This window comes from Aphidius gifuensis, linkage group LG5, assembly GCF_014905175.1.
Source record: "Aphidius gifuensis isolate YNYX2018 linkage group LG5, ASM1490517v1, whole genome shotgun sequence".
Classification (NCBI taxonomy): Eukaryota; Metazoa; Arthropoda; class Insecta; order Hymenoptera; family Braconidae; genus Aphidius; species Aphidius gifuensis.
This window is the reverse complement of record NC_057792.1, coordinates 1009095-1031291: the sequence shown is the minus strand read 5'-3', so window position 1 is coordinate 1031291 and position 22197 is coordinate 1009095. Positions and strand designations below refer to the sequence as shown.

The 22197-nt window shown below is 22.6% G+C and overlaps 2 protein-coding genes across 2 annotated transcripts; both read right to left on the bottom strand.

The window, feature by feature from the left end:
- Positions 1–2601: 2601 nt before the first annotated feature.
- On the bottom strand, positions 2602–3778 carry LOC122856676. Its single transcript, XM_044158439.1, has 3 exons — positions 3563–3778; positions 3291–3392; positions 2602–3008 (listed from the first exon to the last, which is right to left on the bottom strand). Exons 1-3 carry the CDS (start codon positions 3624–3626, stop codon positions 2869–2871), a joined length of 306 nt encoding a protein of 101 aa, XP_044014374.1. The 5' UTR covers positions 3627–3778; the 3' UTR covers positions 2602–2868.
- A 5707-nt stretch (positions 3779–9485) lies between these two features.
- LOC122856675 (bone morphogenetic protein 5) lies at positions 9486–16618 on the bottom strand. The gene is made up of 3 exons (XM_044158438.1): positions 15969–16618; positions 13802–13919; positions 9486–10322 (listed from the first exon to the last, which is right to left on the bottom strand). Exons 1-3 carry the CDS (start codon positions 16347–16349, stop codon positions 9520–9522), a joined length of 1302 nt encoding a protein of 433 aa, XP_044014373.1. The 5' UTR covers positions 16350–16618; the 3' UTR covers positions 9486–9519.
- Between the last annotated feature and the right edge of the window lie 5579 nt (positions 16619–22197).

Sequence of the window (22197 nt, the reverse complement as noted above, 5' to 3'; positions counted from 1 at the left end):
AAAATTTATATGGATGAAAGTTTGTCATCGAAATGTCAACTGAGCTTGTGGCTGAGCGAGCTAAATGCCAATTTTTGAGTTACGTGAGATGCGTGAGTTCAAAACTCAGCAATTAGACCTAAGCTTCTTTCATTCATGTGAGGTGATCATTCTTTGTTTTCTTAGATACAACAATTATATGAAATCGATTATTGGATCTCAAGACGTTGGGGCAAATATTTCGTTGCATAAAATGAGAGGAGGGTACATACTCCCTCACTCGTTCTATGCTACGAAGTATTTGCCTCAAATGTCAAATACCTTTTGCAAAAAATAAGAAGAAAACTATAACACTAATTTTAATTAACATATCTTTTTAAATCGCTATATATTTTAATATAAATAATCACCTTTCATACTATCGCTATTATTTTTCTATAAAATTTATAACAATACTCACTAATTATTATTATATATAAAAATAAAAAAAATTGATTTCCCCTAAGATCAACCCCCTTACCCTTAAATTAATATAATACTTTTATCATAAAAAAATTATTAATATTAAATGAAGCATTGCCTAAAAATTGACAATATATTTTAAATATTTAATTTATTATTTTTATTGTTGATTGAATGAGTCCAATTGAGTGCCAAATGCCCTAAAGATAATGTAAAATTTTGTTCATTAATATTTCATTTGGTGCTTATCGTTTTAGAAGACCAGCCACGAAGAGAGGCGTCAACCCCGAGGGCATCGTTACCAGATCTCAGTGTGCGCCTCGACGTTTTCCTCGTCATCCTCGTCGTCATAGTCGTCATATAATATATAAAGAGAGTAAATACATGTATAAAAGATAAAGATATATATGTATTAATGGTCGTTGATATTGCCTGAAGCACTGGACTTGCATTGTCTCTTCCTTGCCAATGGCAAAATGTTTCCCTTCATCAAAAAAAAGGACACCCAACACATCGAAATTCGAAATGGTCCTTCGAAATTTTCTATCTCATTTTTATTTTCGTATTTAGTCTCCCTTTCTTCTCCTCACATTACACAATTTCTTTGCTATTCTTTTTATATTTATTTCATTTTTTTTATTTTACTTTAAATATATATTTTTATTTTTCATTTTAAGCCTCAAGTCATGCACTACCTTCTTCATACCCCTTATACTAGTAAAAATATCCTAGTAAATAATATCATTAAAAAAAGCAATGTAGTTTTTTTTTTGTTTTTTCTATTAAAACTATATAGTAAAAGTAGTACAAGAATAGTAAAATATAAACACAATGATCATCGATGCATTTTGATGACTATTTTCGTATATTAATGTTTTTTTTATTTATAAGAAAATACAATGAATATGATGATTTTATTATTGAATCAAAATTTATATGGATAAAAAGTTGTCATCGAGATGTCAACTGAGCTTGTGGCTGAGCGGGCTAAATCTAGTGAAAAGTGATAAGAGACGCGTGAGTTCGGATCTCTGTGTATGTCTTGCATATGCTTTGATGCCTGTATTTTTTCGCGCGTGTAATGTGGGATCTCAATAAGAAATGAGATAAAATTACCGGGGGTAAATTTTCGAATACGCACTATCTTAAGGCAAATACTTCCCTGCATAAAACGAGGGGAGGGTACATATCCCCTCACTCGTTCTATGCTAGAAAGTATTTGCCTAAGAGTCGAATTCTTTTTGCAAAAAACAAGAAGAAATTTTCTCATTTTTATTTTCGTATTTGAAATATTTAGTTTCCCTTTCTTCTCCTCACATCACACAATTCTTTTGCTATTCTTTTTATATATTTATTTCATTTTTTTACTAAATATATATTTTTATTTTTCATTTTAAGCCTCAAGTCATGCACTATCTTCTATATACAACGTTACCCCTTATACTATGTACACCCGAAGCAACGACCATGCAACGTCCCTGCCTTTGGGCATTTTTGGATATAAACTTCCTTTTGCTTATTTTTTTTTTTACTATCTATCTATGTACAAAATACTTCTTCTTCTTCTACTCTTCATCTATATATTTTGTTAAAATCCCGGCATCCTTCCAAGCGCGGCATCATTCACATTTTACCTGGGGCAATCGAAATGGCTCTTTCTTGCGTGTGCCTGCATTGCCCCAGGTTTAAATATACTATTTTATATATATCTGTATGAAATACGTGTGCATTAGATAGATTGTTCATGACTGTATCTTGATATATACATTGCACATGTATTTACTCTTATTATATTCTTCTTCTTCTTTTGAAATTTTATATTTATCTATTTATTTTTTTATTTCGATGATTTTATGGTGGCTTTGTTTCTTAACTAGATTTTTTTATGGGGTATAACAATGTTGTTTATTTATTCTATTTTTATAATTGTAAATTAATCGGAATAAGATTTTTTTTATTGATGGAAATTTGGATCATAAATTGGACAGGTAAATTGGATTTGTATAATAATTTTTGTTCAATTAATTTTTTAAATTTTGTATAGGTGTTTAAAATTAAATATTTAATGGAAAAAAAAATTATTGGTAGTTGTAAATTAATGACACTGTAATAATATTGAAAGAATCGACGGAGAATTTTTTTTTTGAGTCGATAAATAAATAAAATCAAAGAAATATATTTAATTTGACTTTTGAGTCAATTTTTTTTTTCGATAAAATTGTTTTGACATAGTTAAATTTAATGAAATAAAAAAATTATATAACAATTTGTTAATAATAAAATTTTTTAAACAAAAATTGATTTAACTTTTTTTTATAATTGTTTAGTTAATAATCGAGTGACAAGTACAAAAAAATAATTAATATTGAAATTTTAAAAATAAAAATAACGTTCTTTTTTTTTTTTTTATAATTATTAAATTAATAATTAAATTACGAGTACACAACAATTTTCATCTGCTGCACAGTCAAGTGATTTTTCACGTGCAACTCGAATCGATGGTGGACAATTTGATTTTGTACAAGCACCCAGTGATTGATCGCACTTTGTCCTGTATTCATCTTTAACTAAGAAAAAAAAAATTAACATTAATATTGCTAATAAAATTTTTTAAGACTATTTATTTGACACATATGTTCGGTTATATTTGCAAGACGATATAATTTTTTTTATCTAAAAACTTCAACATGATATTTGTGCTGAATCAGTCAAAAAATTGATAACATATTTAAATATTTATACTGTTTTCTTTTTTTGATAAAAAAATAATATAAATGAAATAATAAATTATAAATATTGTAGAAGGTAATAAACAGTTTAAGAATAATTTAATCGAGTAAAATTTTTACCTAATTGACAACATGTATCGCCTCTTCTTGGACAAGTATTATCTCTCACGAAGCCATCACATTTATAAGCTCTTTGACAATTATTTGCTGAACAAGTATCCCCTGAAAATTTAAAATAAATAATTATAATTAAGCAGTAATATTAATAATTGTTTGAAAAATAATTCAATCTGTTATTTAAAAATTAAAAATGAATTAAAAATTATAAACAAAAATTGAAAAATAAAATTGAAAATAAAATTAATTTTAAAAAATATTTAAATAAAACTTACCAGCAACATTGATGATTAAAAATGAACACAAAATCAGTGCAATCAAATTAAACAATTGATTCATATTTTTTTATTATTTTTATCAAATTAATTTAATAATTTTATCGACTGTATAATTTATAATTTTTTCCTGCTGTAACTCTGTGAGGCAGTCGTTGTATTATTGGCTTAGCATTCAACAAAACGAGGTATTATATAGACCATCTCCAACCTGCCTTATCACTCAACACAATTACCTTTTTATATCAGTGTGGATATTACCTCAAACAAACACACTTGACGACACTCTCAAAACATAATTATTTTTTGTTTTTTTATTCAGATACAATAAACATTATTAACAGTTAAAATAAATTGACGAAAAATAAATAATTCAAAATTATTTTGATGAATAAATAAGGACAAATTTATTGAAAAATAATTATTTTTATTTATTTTTTATTGTGATTATTTGGGTTAATTAAACAATATTAAAAAATGAAAAAAAAAAACCTTAAATATTCAAGATTTTATTAAAATAAAAAAGTTAATTTAGATAAATAAAATTTATTATTTATTTATTTAAAAAAAAAAATAGAAATAATGTGTTTGTTTTTTTTTATAAATTATAATATTATTTATTTTTATTTCAACGTAATATTCATTAATTTTATCAACTGGTTTATTTACATTTTTTAAATAAAAGAATATTAATGATAAAAAAATTAATTTACTTATAAATGATAAATATTATTATGAATCATTAATTGTATAAGGAAAAATAATAAAGAAATTATTATTTAATATTTCTTTGTGGGGAAAATTGTCATTGTATTTTTCCTGATGAGTAAATTAATATTGTCTGTATTTATAAACGAAGAAAAACCTGTTGTCAAGATTTATGATTAATTAAATATTTAAAAAATTTCTTGTTTTATACTCTTTGAATACCTGAATTTTTATTAAACATTAAGTTGATAAATAAGATAAAAAAAAACAATCATTTTTTAGCTTAAAAGGTCAATGGAAAAATTAAAAAAAAAATATAAATAAATTTATTTGTTTTTTCAAGATGTTTTGATAAAATAAAGGAAATAATTTTTTGTTTTTCTCAAAGCTATTTAGAGATGATTCATGATTTTTTAAATCAAATTTTAACAGAATTAAAAATATTTAACATGTGGTTTTGGAATCAAGCTGAATTGAAATTCTATTGTTGATAAATTTTGTAATAGAAAATTATTAACTTTCATTTGAGTTGATGATAAATTTCGACAATTATTCAAATAATTATTGGTAAGTTTTTGGAGAGAGTTTTCATGTGGGTAGTTATGAAATGTCGATAAAAAAATTATGTCAATGTATATTACATAGCAATTAGAATAATGTGGGTCAAATTTAACTTTTTGTTTTTGTATTTTCTACTGTGTGTTAAAATTTAACAAGTGTTTGTTACTAAAAAAAAAATACTACAAAAAGAAAAACAAAAATTAGATTTATATAATTATTAAGATTATATAAATTTAAAAATTAATTATAACTTTACGATTGAGTGTGTAAATTATTATTTATTTATATAAATTAAATATCAACTTGAATATTTTCTAACTTGCCAGCAATTTTTGTATTATCATTGTTTAAAAAATAATCACCTGGATTATTTAGTCATGCCATCTGCTGATACAACATTATAACTTGTTGTATTTCACTGTTGATAAATATAAAATTTAATAATTTATAAAAACTAAAATATTACATATGAAAAAAAATATTAATTATTGTCATTATTATTTTCTAAATCATTAATTTTTTTTTAAATAAACAAAAAAATTTATAAATGGTACAAATAAAATTAGGATTGAAAATTTATAATTTATAATTATAAATATTTATGATAATTATCCAAAGTTTTATTTCTGTTGATGTCTTTTTTATTTATGCGAGCACATTTATTATAATTTTTTAGATAATTTGTAATAGTTTTAGGATCATTATGTTTATTTGTATTATTTTTTAACACGTTTGGAGAATACTTGACAGCAAAATTGTTATTAAAATTATGAAAAAAAAGGATGATTATTTATATTAAAATATATAGCGATTAAAAAATATATATTAATTTAAATAAGTGTTATAATTTTCTTCTGCTTTTTTGCAAAAGGTATCCGACATTTAAGGCAAATATTTCGTAGCATAGAACGAGTGAGGGGGTATGTACCCTCCCCTCGTTTTATGCAAGGAAATATTTGCCTTAAATGTCTTGGCCGTCTTTGAATTACCTACCGTAAGTTTTTTTCTAATTAACTATAAGACAACCAAACGGAACATACATCGGGTTTCGAACTTACACCTTACCGATAGATGGTGGAAAGGGATTAAGCTCGCTCAGCCACAAGCTCAGTTAACATATCGATGACAAAATTTTCATCCATATAAATTTTGTTTCACTAATAAATCCATCAATTATATTCATTGTTTTTTATTATAAATAAAAAAAACATTAAAATACGAAAATAATCATCAAAATGTATTGATGATCATTATATTTATATTTTACTATTCTTGTACTATACTTTTACTTTATAATTTTAATTTAAAAAAAAAAATTACATTGCTTTTTTTGATGAAATTATTTACTAGGATGTTTTTACCATGATATTTAATCAAAACATTATTCAAAATGCTAATAAAATAGTTATATTAATTATTATTCAATTTAATTGACCAAAGAATTGAGACAAATTTTTTTTTTTTTTTTCGTCCGGAAGACCGATGATGCTTGTCCTTTTTATATAAGGAATAAAATACAATGAATATTGGAATGATGGATTTATTATTGAAACAAAATTTATATGGATTAAAATTTGTTATTGTGATGTTAACTGAGCTTGTGGCTAAGCGGGCTAAGTAACCTAAGTTGACGAGCGATACTGTCGAAGTTAGGTTCAAAACCCTTTTGAATAGCTTGTGGCATCTTGTACTTGGTATATTTTCATCATTAATTATTAGAAGCCCAAGACGTTGGGGCAAATACTTCGTGCATAGAACGAGGGGAGGGTACATACTCCCTCACTTATTCTATGCTAGGAAGTATTTGCTCCAAACGCTAAAAATTTTTTGCAAAAAAAAAAAGAGGCTTGTAACACTAATTTTAAGCTATATTAACTTTTATTTTTATTTTTAAAACTATCAAGTTAACAATTATTTTACAAGTACACAACAATGTTGATTTTCTGCACAGTCAATTGCGTTTTCACGAATAAGTGTCTTAGCACAGCTATCCATACATTCACCACCGTGGTGACGGCAATGTGTTCTAAATTCAGATTTAACTAAAAAAAAAAAAAATTGTTTTTTAAATTATGTGTCGTACATTATGATAATCTTAATATTGACAATAAACAATTTTAAGATTATTTATTTTACACACTGTTGAATATTTATATTGTTTTTTTTTTTTTTTTTTGTTAGATGAAAAAAGTAATATAAATGAAATAAAATATTATAAATACTAGTAATTAGTAAAGGATAGTTTATGAAGAATTTATATTCAAATAAAATTAATTTTTACCTACTGAACAGCATGATTCACCTTGTGTGGGACAAGTTGTATCACCTTTTATTAATTCTTCACATTTATCAGGTGTTAGACAATTTTCTGCTGGACAAATTTCACCTGAAAATTAAAATTCAATAATTCTAATTAAACACTAATATCAAATAATATTTTTAAATTAAAAATAAAATAAAAATTGAATTAATAATTATAATGAAAAAATGGAAATTAAAATTAATTTTAAAAATTACTTACCACAAACATTGATAATTAAAAATGAACACAAAATCAGTGCAATCAAACGAAACAAGTGATTCATGTTTTTTGTTTTTTTATTATCAAATTAATTTAATAATTTTATTTTCTGTATAATTTATAATTTTTTCCTGCTGTAACTTTGTGTAGCAGTCGTTGTATTGCTGGCTTAGCATTCAACAAAACGAGGTAGTATATAGACTATCAACCTGCTTATCAACAGTAATAATAACTAGACAAAAAACAAATAATTAAAAATACTTTTGATAAATAAATCTCAAGGACAAAATAATTTTATTTATTTTTTCTTTATTGCGATTACATATTTCCATAAAACAGCATTGCAAAATAAAAAAAAACCTTTGAATATTTAAAAAGTTTTTTCAATAAAAAATTGATATTTTGTTAAAATAAAAAATTAATTTTTTGATAAATAATATTATTCTTAATAAATAGAAATTATAGTTGAAAAATCATGTCCTTAAAATTAAATTAAATAGTCATTTGAACCATTCTACATGATATGTTTATTTTTTGTTAAATGTATTATTATATTTTATAATTATTTTACATACTCTTGATAAAAATTTCAATTAATAATTTAACGTATTAATAATAATTATCTAAAATTTTACTTAAGCCTATTTTTTTCGGTAAGATTAGTGTACATTATAAGCGAATTTAAATTTAGAAAAAATAATAAATCAACACACTTATTTAATTCTATTATATTATCATCGTTATAATGATTATTTATTTATTTATTATTATTGTAATTAATTATGTTATAAAACATGCGCTACATTATAATCCTGCGCAATATTTAATTTATCAACTATGTACTTTGTATTTTTTATTTATTTATCTATCATAATTTTATATTGGAATTGGACACAAAAACAATCGTATTAAATCTACATTACCACTAATGTTTATTATATAAAAAAAAAAAAACCATATGAAAAAAAAAAATGAATGTAAAATAAAATTACAAAATATTTGGAATTAGTTTTACAATTGCTTCATAGCATCGAGATAAAAATATAAAATAATTATATCACAGTCAAATAGAGGCAGATAAAAAAAAAAAAAAAACTCAAGACCAAATGAAGTGATTGTTTATTATTTAATAAAGAAAAAAAAAATTGTCTAAATTCTTTGGTTAAATAAATTGAATAATAATTAGTATAACTATTTAATTAGCATTTTGAATAATGTTTTGACTAAATATCATGGTAAAAATATCCTAGTAAATAATTTCATTGAAAAAGCAATGTAGTTTTTTTTTTTTTTTAATTAAAATTGTATAGTAAAAGTATTACAACAATAGTAAAATATAAACATAATGGTCATCGATGCATTTTGATGATTATTTTCTTATATTGATGTTTTTTTCATTCATAATAAAATACAATGAATATTAACGGATGATGGATTTATTATGTTGAAACAAAATTTATATGGATGAAAATTCGTTATTGAGATGTCAACTGAGCTTGTGGCTGAGCGGGCTAAATCTTATGTTTACTCTGATTGAAGAAGCGTGAGTTCGAAACTGTAACCCAATGTAGTTGGCCATCGCAAATTTCAACAGGCAACAATTAGATAAGGCACTGACAGACTTGAACAAAATTCTTAAATCGAGACTTAGAGGCAAATGCTTCGTTGCATAAAACGAGGGGAGGGTCATATCCCCTCACTTGTTCTATGCTATGAAATATTTGCCTCAAATGTCAGGTACTTTTTGCAAAAAACCAGAAGAAAATTATAACACTAATTTAAATTTATATATCTTTTTTAATCTCTATATATTTTAATATAAAGAATCATCCTTTTTTTCCATAATTTTAATAACAATTTCGCCGACAAGTATTCTTCAAACGTGTTAAAAAATAATACATATAAACATAATGATCTTAAAACTATTACAAATTGTCTAAAAAATTATAATAAATAAATAAATATTGTATTTAACAATTAATTATTTTTTTTCAATATTTTTAATTATCAATTATTTTATTTAATTTATTAGGATATTTTTTTTACACTGATATTTAGTCAAATAAATATTTTAAATAATAATAATCAAACATTGTTTTTTTTTTAAATAATTTCGTTCAAGTTTTTTGTGTATTTTTTTTTTTATATAAAATTTTATTTAACAATTTTAAGAACAAGCACACTCAAGTACTTTCATATTTTTCCAACTAGATATTTTAAGTTTAGTTGAATCATTATCATCAATAAATAATATTTCAAGTTCAGTTAATTTATTTGGTGCACAACATGGCCTTGGTACTTTGCCACGATTATCTTTCCATATTAAACTTTGTAATACAGCATGATGATGAGCTGGATTATATCTTGGTGGACATCTACCTTTGCAATAACCAGCATCAAAACTCTTTGGTTGTACAATAAATTCAAAACCTTTTAAATCTTTAAATATAACAGTCATTTCATGACGACAACATTTTTTATTATTACCATGACATTCACTTTTACGTGAACGATGATTATGTGACATAAATTTATCACCTGGTGATCTACGTTTACGCTTATTATTAATATTATATTCATTAACAGTAAATACATTTAAATATGCATTATTTATTATATTTTCATTATTTATATTATTATTTGATATTATTATTTCTAGGCCATTATTTATTGTTGTATTATCATGCCATAATTTAACGATACTTGTTATGTCAAATTCAATCCATCTTGGTCCAGTAAAATTTGATAATATTTCATCAATTACCACTTCATTTAATTTATCATTTTCAATACTATTTATTATTATTTTTACATCGTTATTTTTTATATTTGTATCAAGTAAAAAACGCATATTTGCATGTTCAACTTCTGCATCATCATTTTTTATATTTAGTGGTAAATATAATTCATGAATTTCATCTGTGTCATAAAAAATATCACGTTTTTGTCGTTTTATGTTTTTCTTAATATCTGAAACAAAAAAAAAGGTAAATTTTTATTTATTTTTATGTTTATTAAATAATATAAAAAACTATTAATGTTTAAATTATGAAAAAATGTTTAAATTGTATAAATAAATTTGTATAGGTCAATAAAATGCATGGAATTTCAATGATTATTTAAAAAACGTCGAGATTTTTTTCATTTTATTTATGAAAATTTAGCAGAATGATTCGTATCTTTTGGAATGAAACAAGTGGGATGATGTTATATATAAATTTTTAATTTTAATTCTTTTCCTCATTTTTTTGTGCAATCGTCAGATAATTTTAGAACGATATATATATATTTATTTAATATATAAACTTAAATAGCAATACGCGGAATCATCAAGTTCTGATTATAGAAATTTTATCACATTGGTATGTGATCAAAAATAGATATGCCAAATTCCGCGGTGCCCACTCATAATAAATTCTCAAGTATCATCACAACATCATTATAAAAATACAAATTTTGCAACATTTAACTATCATTATTTTTTAATCATACATCAATTCTTTTTTACTATTTTTTTTTACGATTTTTAAACAACCATGTAGTTAAATAGAAAAAAAATTTATTTTTTAAATGATTCTGTTTGATTGTCGGTGTAATTTTAACAACCGGAAGTACCTAAAAAACTCGATAAATTTATCAAAATATAAACAACTAATTTCTACATACATTTATTCTAGTTTTATTGTTTTTTTTTTTTAAATTTTTATAGTTTCTTTGACCTAAGTTATGAGTAGGTTTTTTTATATTTTTTCATGTTAAATTTGTCACTCGGTATTTTCTATTTAAAAACAAAGAGAATTATTATTTTATTTTTGAGAACATACACTGGCTAATTGCAAATGAATATAAGAGAAAAAGAGAGGGACGTAATAATTAAATAAATAAATAATAATAATGTAAATAAAATAAAATAAAAAATGTCTAGTCTCAAGTACGACTGTGTCTGATGGCAAAGACCCACTTTAATTTCATCATGTATATAAATTTATATTTTTCACAATTTTTCATTTAAATGTCTATTTTTATAAATTTTTGATTGATAAAGTTTTAAGTATAATATTGAAAAATAATTTTAAAAATACTATCGAGGCTATCGACGTGTTCTACAATGTATATGTCATGTATAAAATTATATATTGACAAGTAGCAATTAATCTTCACTTCATATTATCATTATTATATATTTTTTTTGTTCTCTGGTTGTTGAGTTTTTTTTTTTTTTTTTTATGGTTTATAAATTCAAGAGTCTTGAGAATGACACTATCGCGACAAAGTTGAGACTAAAAAATGTGGATAAAAAAAATGTCGTTGATGAGAGTTTTTTAAAAAATTGGAGAGATTGCTGTGTATTACTGATAAGCCGGAAAATTGTTGCGACTAAATGAGGTCGTGAGACATCGTTAGTTATATTATTAAAGAAAACGTGGACCGGAAACTCGCCCTCGACTCATGACCCCAACATATTTTTATTTTTTTTTTTTCCCTGTATTAGTATAATTTTATTTTATTTTATTTGGTCCAGACAGTGTTAATTTAGCAGGATGTAATTATACACCTCCACAATTGCCAAAAAAATAAATATATGTTTTTTTTTTTTTTAATTAAAATATATTTTCATGAAGAATTATGAGTTTTTTGTTTTTTATTTTTTAAGTTTATGATAAAATACAATTAATATTATTGAATAAATAATTTATATTTATGGAAATTTGCCAGTGTGATGTGAACTGAGCTTGTGGCTGAGCGGGCTAAGAATTCTGACCGTCTCTTCTCTGATTTGGGGTTCAAAACCCTTCGTAAAAACACGTTTTTTCTGGTTGAATCTATTTACCTAATTTGTCAGATTAATTGATCACTTTCGAAATGAGGAGTTCAAATACTTCCCATAAATAGGAGAGGTACGTTATCACTCGTTCTATGCTGGAAGTACCTGTTCTTTGCAAAACCAAAAATAAATTATAAAACTAATTTGAAATTCGTTGAAAAATAATACGATACTTGTGTATTTTTTCTAATTATAAAATATATATTCATGAAGAATTATGAGTTTTTTGTTTTTTTTATTTTTTAATTTTATATAATAAAGTATAATTAATATTATTGAAGAAATAATTTATATTGATAGAAATTTGTCTGTATGATATGAACTGAGTTTGTGGCTGAGCGGGCTAAGTGATCTAGGTCATTAACTGCGTGCGATGAGGTTCGAAACCCGTCATAAGAAAAGTTTCATCTTCTTCTTGGTTTATTCAAAATTACAAAACTTTGTGTGAATTGGTTCAATAATCACAACAAATAAAAATAACTCAATAGCATTATGAATGACGTTGGGACAAAATACTTCCTAGCATAGAACGAGGAGAAGGTACACATACTCCTTCACTCATTCTATGCTAGGAAGTATTTACCCCAAATGTCAAACAAAAAAAAAAGAAGAAATTTATATCACTAGTTTTAAATTTTGTTATTCTATTTGAATAACATTAATTATTCATTTTTTTTTTCTTTAACAATTTGGCTGTCAAGTATTCTTCGAACGTGTTAAAAAATAATACAATACTTGTGTATTTTTACTGATTAAAATAATTAATTTCATTGACAATGTAAAAGTCAAAATAATGATGGAGTTATAGTTAATTCAAAGACAAAAAAAAATATTTATTTAAATTATATTTTGAGTAAATATAAAGTGTGTTGAAAAGAAAATTTAAATTATATTTAAATTGTATTTGAAAAATATTTGAATTAAATTAAAAATTAAATTACATTTTGAATTTTAGAATATTTATTTTGAATATATTTTTTACACAATCATTTATATGAAAATGAAACTTTAAAAATGTCATTTATATTCATTTTTAAACATAATTTAAATATATTTTTTTTACTTGTTATTCTTTCTTTTTTATATAAATAATTTTAATGTAATTTCAATGTTGTTTTATTTTTAAAATTAACGTCAGATTTTAAATATCGGTAATCCCCCCGATTATGACTCAATAATGGCTCGTTAACAAGGACAAGAATGATTGTGCAAATTACATCTTACATTTATTTTATGTATTAATAATATTATTTTTTTATTTCCTCTATTTTCTTGACGTAAAATTAATTAATTAAAAAAAAACCATGATGCTTTTAACATCCTTGATAAAAATATTGAATTAAAAATAATTCAAATTTTTTATAATACATCAAAGAAATGAAACCCGTTATTATTAAAATTAAAAACAATTAGAAAGTATTATTTTCAATTAAATATATTAATATTTTAGCTAGCAAATATAAATTTGTTAATAAAAAAAATTAAACTAGACACTTTTTCAAATATAAAAGTTAAAAAAAAATATTTCAAAGAACTTTTTTAATTTTCTTTAATAAAATTTAATTAAATAAGTGTTTAATAATTGTTAATAATTTTTTCTATTCAAATGATATTGTGTATATACCTGTGGCAATAAATGTGTGAAGTTTTCTTTTTTTTTTGTCACCAAATGCCCTCGACATTTGCAGTCGTCTCAGGTACTCGCCGTGAGCTCTTTCATACTCTGTCTGGCTCACGTTTGCCTGTAAAACAAAAAAATCCATTTAAGAAAAAAAAATCACCCATACAACACAAACCTATTAATAAAGAAAATTTTATTTCAAATAAAAATTGACAGGACATTTAAAGAAGCAGCAAAAAAAAAAATACCTAATGACTGCTAATGACAAAACAGTGAAGTAAAAGAATACAAGTCGAGTGGAATTACTATTCGAAAATTGAAATAAAAAAAAATATAATAATCATCATGATGAATGATGTAAAAGACGTTGTTGATACAAAGACGTTGACCCACAATATTCGCAAAAATAAAATTCTCCTCTAACATATTTTAATTATTTAAAAATGATTATTTTTATTTTTATTTTTTCATTTGTCACTCTGCTGCTCGAACTTAGCCCTCTTAATTAAATTCCCAATATTTTTATTCATTTTTTTTTTCCATCTTCAAGACAGCTCTTAAAGTATATTACGATAAAAAATAATCCCCTTCATAATTGACGTTATCATCACAACCCAAATCTTGAATATTTATTTTTAAAAAAAAATTTATATAATCAGCTTATTTTATAAAAATTTTATTTATAATAATATAATTAAATAATGAAAAAATTTTTAATCATTAAAATGTTGTATTGAATTTATCATTAGAATTTTTTAAAAATGATATAATCATATGGATTTTAATGAGTTGGGTTGGATCTCTTTGAGGATAAGTAATGAGCCCGCAAAAGTCGTAAAGGTGAAACGTTCATGGTGGTCCCATGTGAGCACCATTACCTTGTTGTTCATGCTTTAAAAAAATAAATAAATTAATGAAAATAGATAGTAAGACATCAAGCTTTAATAAAATGTTTCTTAAAAATTTTTTTACAAAATAATAAAAGCTCCATTTACCTCATTCGCGATAATTATTTTTTTACGTAATTTTTGTTTTTTTGCACTTTTTTTTTGGCTTTTAATCTATTTTTTATATTTACCCCCCATTTATCTTTGAACAATTTAGCATACCGTCAGTTTTGTTTAAACTCACTCAAGTCAAGATGAAACTCAGACCACTTCTTGACAAACTTGAATGAATTTTTTCGGCATCACTTTGTACTCGAAATTTCATTTTTTTTTAAATTTTTCAACAAGATGTAAACCTGCACCCTCTTGAATTTAATTTTTTTTAAAAATCTTTATATAATCTCAGACACTCTTGAAAAAAATTCATATAAGAAACAATTAAAAATGATTAAATTAAAAAAAAATACTGATAAAAATATAAATCAATATATAAAAAATTAAAAATTTTATTAAAAAAAAATTATTTAAATTTATTTAGTTTATTTATTTTATATTTTTCAAGTATCAAATTACTAATCAGACCCCTCAAAATCTCCCACACATATTGGATTATAATATCAATTTTTTTTCTTATTTTTTTCAAGAGACCAACGCACGTTTAGTTTAAAATTTCCCAGCGACATTCTTAGTGTTATTTTTTATTTTTTTTCATCTTACCGTCTGTCCCTTCGTTATCTGTCCGACACCAGATTCAATAAGATATATTATATATCGACTGATATTTTTTTTCTATACTAATATTGCTACCAATTTTTGTTTATTATTATTATTTTTTTTTTTCATTCAGAGATTAGTTTTATTCGAAGGGGAACACCTGTTGCTCGTCAACAGATATATATCAACATCGTGATTTTAAAAATCTTCAGATATATATTACACTCGACAGCCTGCATTTAAAAAAAAAATAAAAATATATTTATGAATTTTAATTAATTTAATACAACAAAAAAAATCTTGCAAACTAGCTAAAATTATAAATTACATAATTATAAAGTTTTTAAGATTAAAAAAAAAATATCTCGATTTGCAAATTTTTATTATTTAAAAGTTTATTTATTTATTTTTCATAACAAGAGGTTATCATGTTATTATTTTGTAATAATTTTGCAATAGACATTGTTGAACATTGTAGAAAAAAACAATTTATAAAAAAAAAAAAAAAAATAAGCTTATTAATATGAATTTTATATAATAAGTAATTAAATGTGAAAGAAAAAATGTACCTTGGAAGGATCAGGTATCATTTTAAGACCAAGAGCTTGAACAATACTTTTTTTGATATTATCAAGATCATCAAGATCATGATACTCATCAAGAACTTGATGTGAATAGCCTTCAGTAAAATCCTCAAGTACACTATCACTAAAACTTGAATTAACTTTATGCTGCATTATTTTTTTAACATATAATTTTGGTAAAATTAGGCCAAATATAAGTACACTTATTATTATAATAAATATCACTAAATTAAATAATTTAAATTTACGTTTTATTATTAATAATATATTTGTTATGTTATTTAATTTTTTTTTATTAACTGTCAGTGTATTATTGCAATTATTAACATGATTATTTATCGGTAATATTAATGAATCCTCGCCCATAGCCAAGATAACAGTACAAAATTCAATGACAATTTAAATTCGTCTATTATTTATTTAATTTGTCTTTTTAACTTTTTTTTTATTTATTTTTTTAACCATCGGCGGCATTTATCAGCGGGAATCCCGCGCCGCCGATCACACACTTTAGATTTTTATTTTTATTATATATTTAATATTGACTTTAAATAAAATTATATTTTTCGAGGCATAAAATATCGCTTGTATGATCACTCGTCCGCAACACAACGACAATCTTCATCGTGTCGTTTTTTTTTTTAAGTTTAACTTTTTTTTTTTTTTTTTTTAATAAAATCACTAACACGTTGCCAAAATTTTAAAATAAATTATATAAATATTTTTTTTTTTAAGTTTAATTAATTCACTGATATTTTTTTTTTTTGAAAAAAAAATTTCACAATAAGAGCGCGGGAATTTTTATTTTTTTTAAACACCCGTAAACACATAACGACATTAAAATTATATAAAATTGTTTTTTTAATTTTTACATTTTTGTATATTTAAATATTGATGTAAATTTTTTTATTGGCTAGTATAATTATTATGTGAACTTTTATGATATTTATTGTGATTTTTTGATATTTTTTTGTCGAGGATTTTTGATGGTACGACTGGTGTGACTGTCGCGTGTAGACTGTTTGCGGGCATGTGTAGTTTGGCGTCTATATAATAACGTTGCTGGTGCTCCCGCCACTTGATAAAATTCAAGCAAAAGTAAAACAGGCAAAAGATAGACTCGAGGCAAGCCACAAGAATTAATAAAACTTAAAAAAAAATTAAATTTAAAGGCTCCATCAAATTTTAAAGATTCATTTTAGTCGTTTTTTTTTTTTTATCATCATCAGTACTCCTCCCTTTATTGTTTAATCAAAATTAACACGATAAAATTATTGTGGTGTATCTCAATTGGGATGACAACCTTACCACCCTCTAATTAAAAATTATAATTAACTAAAAATTAAACAACCACATGAAACAATTAACAAAAGAAAAAAACAAATTAATTACAGCTCGTTTTGTTTTTTAAATGGAATTTTTTATTATTAAATCTTAATGTTAAATATAATTTGTTAATTCATTAGTCATTAATCATTTTCAAGGTCCAAAAAATTCATAAACATCATTGTCATTAACATTATTTATCGACGAAAAAAATTTTTGTAATAATAATCAATTCACTGGGAACAAAATTGTATGGTTTTTTTTTTTTTTCAAGTAATTTGTCATGATATATTAATTCATCGAAATTAATCATATCAAACTTTCGAATAATTATCACAAGAATTTCTACCTTTATTTACAATATTGAAAAAACATTTTTTTTTCTTAATTTAAAATTTCAGGGAATTCAATTATTGATTGAAGAGAAAAAAAAAATTAATTATTTATGCGTCAAATTATAATGGGGTAAATTTTTTTTCCAAGATTTTTATGGGTGTGATAGCTTGATAAATAAATTTTCAATAAAAATGGATCAATAATCCACAATTTACGTGAAGCATTTAAAAAAAAAAAAAAACCAAAGACACTTAGTTTTTTTTTCTACAAAAAATATCAACCAGTTTAATTCAAGAAAATATATTGAAATCAATCAAATAAAAATTAATTAACTATTTTAAAAAATCTTATTCATTTACTAAAATAAATCTTACAAATATTTTAAAAAATATTAATCATACTTTTATTTATCAAGTGACTCAACGAGTTTCTTTTTTATTTTTTTTTTTTTATCATTTCATTGAGGATATCGTGACGAACATTGACTCTGCAATTTTTTATTTTGTAAATCGTTAATTTTACATTTGCCATTTTTCATAGAAACGTTTATTATAAATATTTTTTTATTTAACAACCAGCAGGCGGTTTTATTCAATAATATACAAATAATATAGTAAAAAAAAAAAAAAAATTATTTTATATTAAAAGTAGGCTATTTCTATGCAAAAAACGTATTAATTTTTTTTATTTTGCTATTTTATTTTACGATTCAACTGATCACATTGAAAGTATAAAAATTTATTTGTTCAATTTAAATTCTTGGACTCATTTGGACAAGAGTTGTCAACTTGTACATGGGGTAGCTATTTATAAATGTAAAAAAAAAAAAGCAGACATCTAGAGGCGCCTGTCTTACCTTGATGGCTATTTACTTCCTAGATGTTGAAAATTTATAAGCAACTTAACATCTTCATTGAATGAATATAGTTGATATTTTGAATGATTCATTGGACAATGCACTTGTCATATGACCTTAAAAATTCATTTTTGTATTACCTCAATTCGAAATAATAAATAAATCATTTTGTAATATATAAATTTTGTAAAAATAACATAACTTTTAATCCTCTTATTTAAATAAATAATAATATACAAATTTTTTTTAACAACATCATGGAAATCTAGAAAGTTTTATTTAAATAAAAAATTATTTTTTCAATATTTTATTTTTACATTTATTTGTTTGGATAAATTGATTGATTTTATTCAATTTAATTGTAAAAAATGTTTGTAGTTTTTTTTTGATATTTAATCTAATCTCATAGAAGAATTTAAAATATTTTGTTATATTTTAATTCTCAGCAAAATGACAAAGCATTTTTATTGAATTTCTCATGTGTTATTTATTTATTTCAGTCATTATTAATTTTTATTAGATGTTATTTAAATTGCTGGGAAAAATACACAATTTTAATTTTTATGTTTTCAAATTTTACATTCTGGATAATTATCTTTTAAACACCTTTGAAATATTTTTATAATTTTAACCCTAGAAATATTTTTTAATATTAAAATGTAATTATTAAACTAATTTTTTATTTGTAAATAATTATCTAGTGTTTTTCCTATTACAAATTCCTTGAATTTTTTTTCGAAATAATGAAGAAAGGCGAAATAACTTTGACCTTGTTGCTGATATTATTATCAATGATTCAATAAAATAATATTTAAAAAATCATTTCTTTATTTTTTTTTTATTTAAATTTCATCATCAAAGGTAATATTTGTTTTTCCTTTTTCTTTTTTTGGGTTGATAGTAGTCGTTTTTTTTTTAATCTATATTTTTTTTTTCCCTTTAGATTTAATAGAAATATGAAAATAAATAAATGGATATTATAGATGAGAAATGTTAGACACTCTTGGACAATCTTATTTTCATTCTATATTTATTTTTTTTATTTATTTTTTATTCAACACATGAGAGCAACCCGGGGGCTATCGGACAATTTATTTCTTCCTCCGGTATCTCTTATCTTCTTTAACTTGTCGTGTGATGACACGAATTATAAACTCACTATAAAATAAAAAAAATAAAATAATAATAAAAACAAGTTACTTATTTTTTTTTTTATAAAATTTGTTGGACAATAGTTATTGAATTAATTTATTTATAAAAAATACTACGTTTATTTCCAAAAATTCGTCAATAAATATTTTTTTATTTTCCTAAATTTAATTAATCAATTAATCAAATTAAAATTAATTTAAATTAATTTTTTTTTAAAATTATTATTTACAATACAATACTTAATTTAATAGTTTTTTTTTTACAATTAATTTTATTTTGTTATATATTATTTAAATAATAAAAAATAAATAAAATATATTTTTTAGGAATTTAAATTTTAATTGATAAATAGATTTTAAATTAAAATAAATTTATAATATTTTTTTTTAAATTGTGGGTAAATAAAATTTGTCTATTTCTATTTGAAAGCAAAAAAATAAAATTGACAGTGATTGTTTTTATAATTTTTTTTTTTTATATTTTAAGTTGATCGTGCTTTTCGAAAAGTTATAAATTTATTGTGATAATGTGTTGAGTCGAGGCACGTACAAACGACATATATTATTATTTTATTTAACTCATGCAATTGTAACTTTTTCAAGCACTCAATAAATATAAATATACAAAACGCATTATGTTACTTTTAAACTACAAATTCTATCAAGTTTTACAATTTTTCCACAAACATGTTATATTTCTGTATTTTAAAAACGAAAAACCAAATGATATTCTCATTTTACAAAACCATCGGAGCTATCTACATACAGAAAAACCAATAAAATAAATAAACAAATAGAAAAAAAAAAAAAAAAATTCATCTCGTCAGTTAACCACAATATACATCGAGATATTTATTACAATTTAATATCAAAACAACCGGAAATAAATTTTTATAAATTAAAAAACCAAAAAATAAAAAAAAAAAAATTTATTTATTATAAAAATAAACTTGTATAAATTTCAATAATAAATAGGAAATGACAATTATATTTTTTTTTAAAAGCCCAATTGTGAGTTGAATTTTTTTTAAATAAAAAAATTAATTAAATCAACTTAAAGGGCTAAAAATTAAAATATTTTCTCATGAAATTACAAAAGCAAAATATACAATTGTTAAAAAAAATTTATGCATTTATTTATCTACAAAATAAATAAATAAATTTAAAAAAAAAATTTAAAAAATGACCCTGACCTGTAGATCTACGAAATCACATCTTATTTATTTGACAGTAAAAAAAACCATTTAGCTGTATTTCTAAAAAAAAAAACAAATGTATAATATAAATACTAATAATGTAAAATAAAATTATTTGATTATAAAAAAAAAATTACCAGTCACATAAATAATACAAGATAAAATGAAAATAAATTTTATATTTGTAGGTATTTTTACGAGCTGGATTATTGACGATTGAATTAATTTAATCATCTAAATATATAATAATAAATTAATATTAAAAAATGAAAAATTATATATTTTAAAAATAAAATATAATAAATAAAATATTGCTTGGTATACACGTGAATATATTATACCTAAAACAGTTTAAAAATAATCATCGTTGACGGTTCAATTTGTGGGTTAACGAGCCACGTCGGTGATACAATTTCGTCCCCTTTTTATAATAAAAAACACAAGTGTAATTTATAATTAAAAAATACCTAAAGTACCTATAATTTTTCAAGATAAAAATAAATGCTAAAAAATATAAATAAAAAGTAATTTAAAATTAATTTCGTCTTGTTTTAATTCTTATGCAATTATCTATTGAATTAAATTGAAAAAAAATTATAATTACTTAACAAACAGGAAGCCCCTGTATTACTTCACGGGCGGTAGAAATTTTTTTTTTTTTATACTTATTTTTTCTTTTAGTCCTGTCGTCTTGATACACCATGATATTGGCCAAGTTGATTTTTCAATTGAGCCTGGATGAAACCACACACGTGTGAGAATTTTTTTATTATTTTTTTTATTTTTTTTTATTTAATAATGGTTGCTTGACTGTAAGGCATTTTAAAAAAAGAAATTTTTTTTTTTTCCTTTTCTTTATGTTTACAGTGGTTTTTTTTTTAATTTAATGCTAATTTCAAAATGTAGTTTATTATATACAATGTGGAGCCGGTGAAATTCTTTTGAAGAAAATAAAATTTAAAAAAAAACAAATGTATAAATATTGTATGTAAAAAATTGATTATGATTTGATAAAAAGAAATATATGAAAAAATGAAATTTATATGGATTATATTTTAAAATGATGTGCTATGATAAAATTAACATAAGTTTTTATAAACCAAAAATAGTTGTTGATGTGTCATCGTAAAGTGTTGATGTAAAACGAATGATCATCATGATTCTTGGTAATTTTTATACTTTCATTTTTCCTTTAGTCTACAAGATGTTAAATGAAAAATACCAATTCCCACAGTCACTTTGATATCATACCTATATAAAAATAAAAATCATCAACTTGATGCAAAATTGCAAATCAATTGAATTACTATTTAAAATTTCTCATTCAATAGTAATTTCGAAAATTGCAT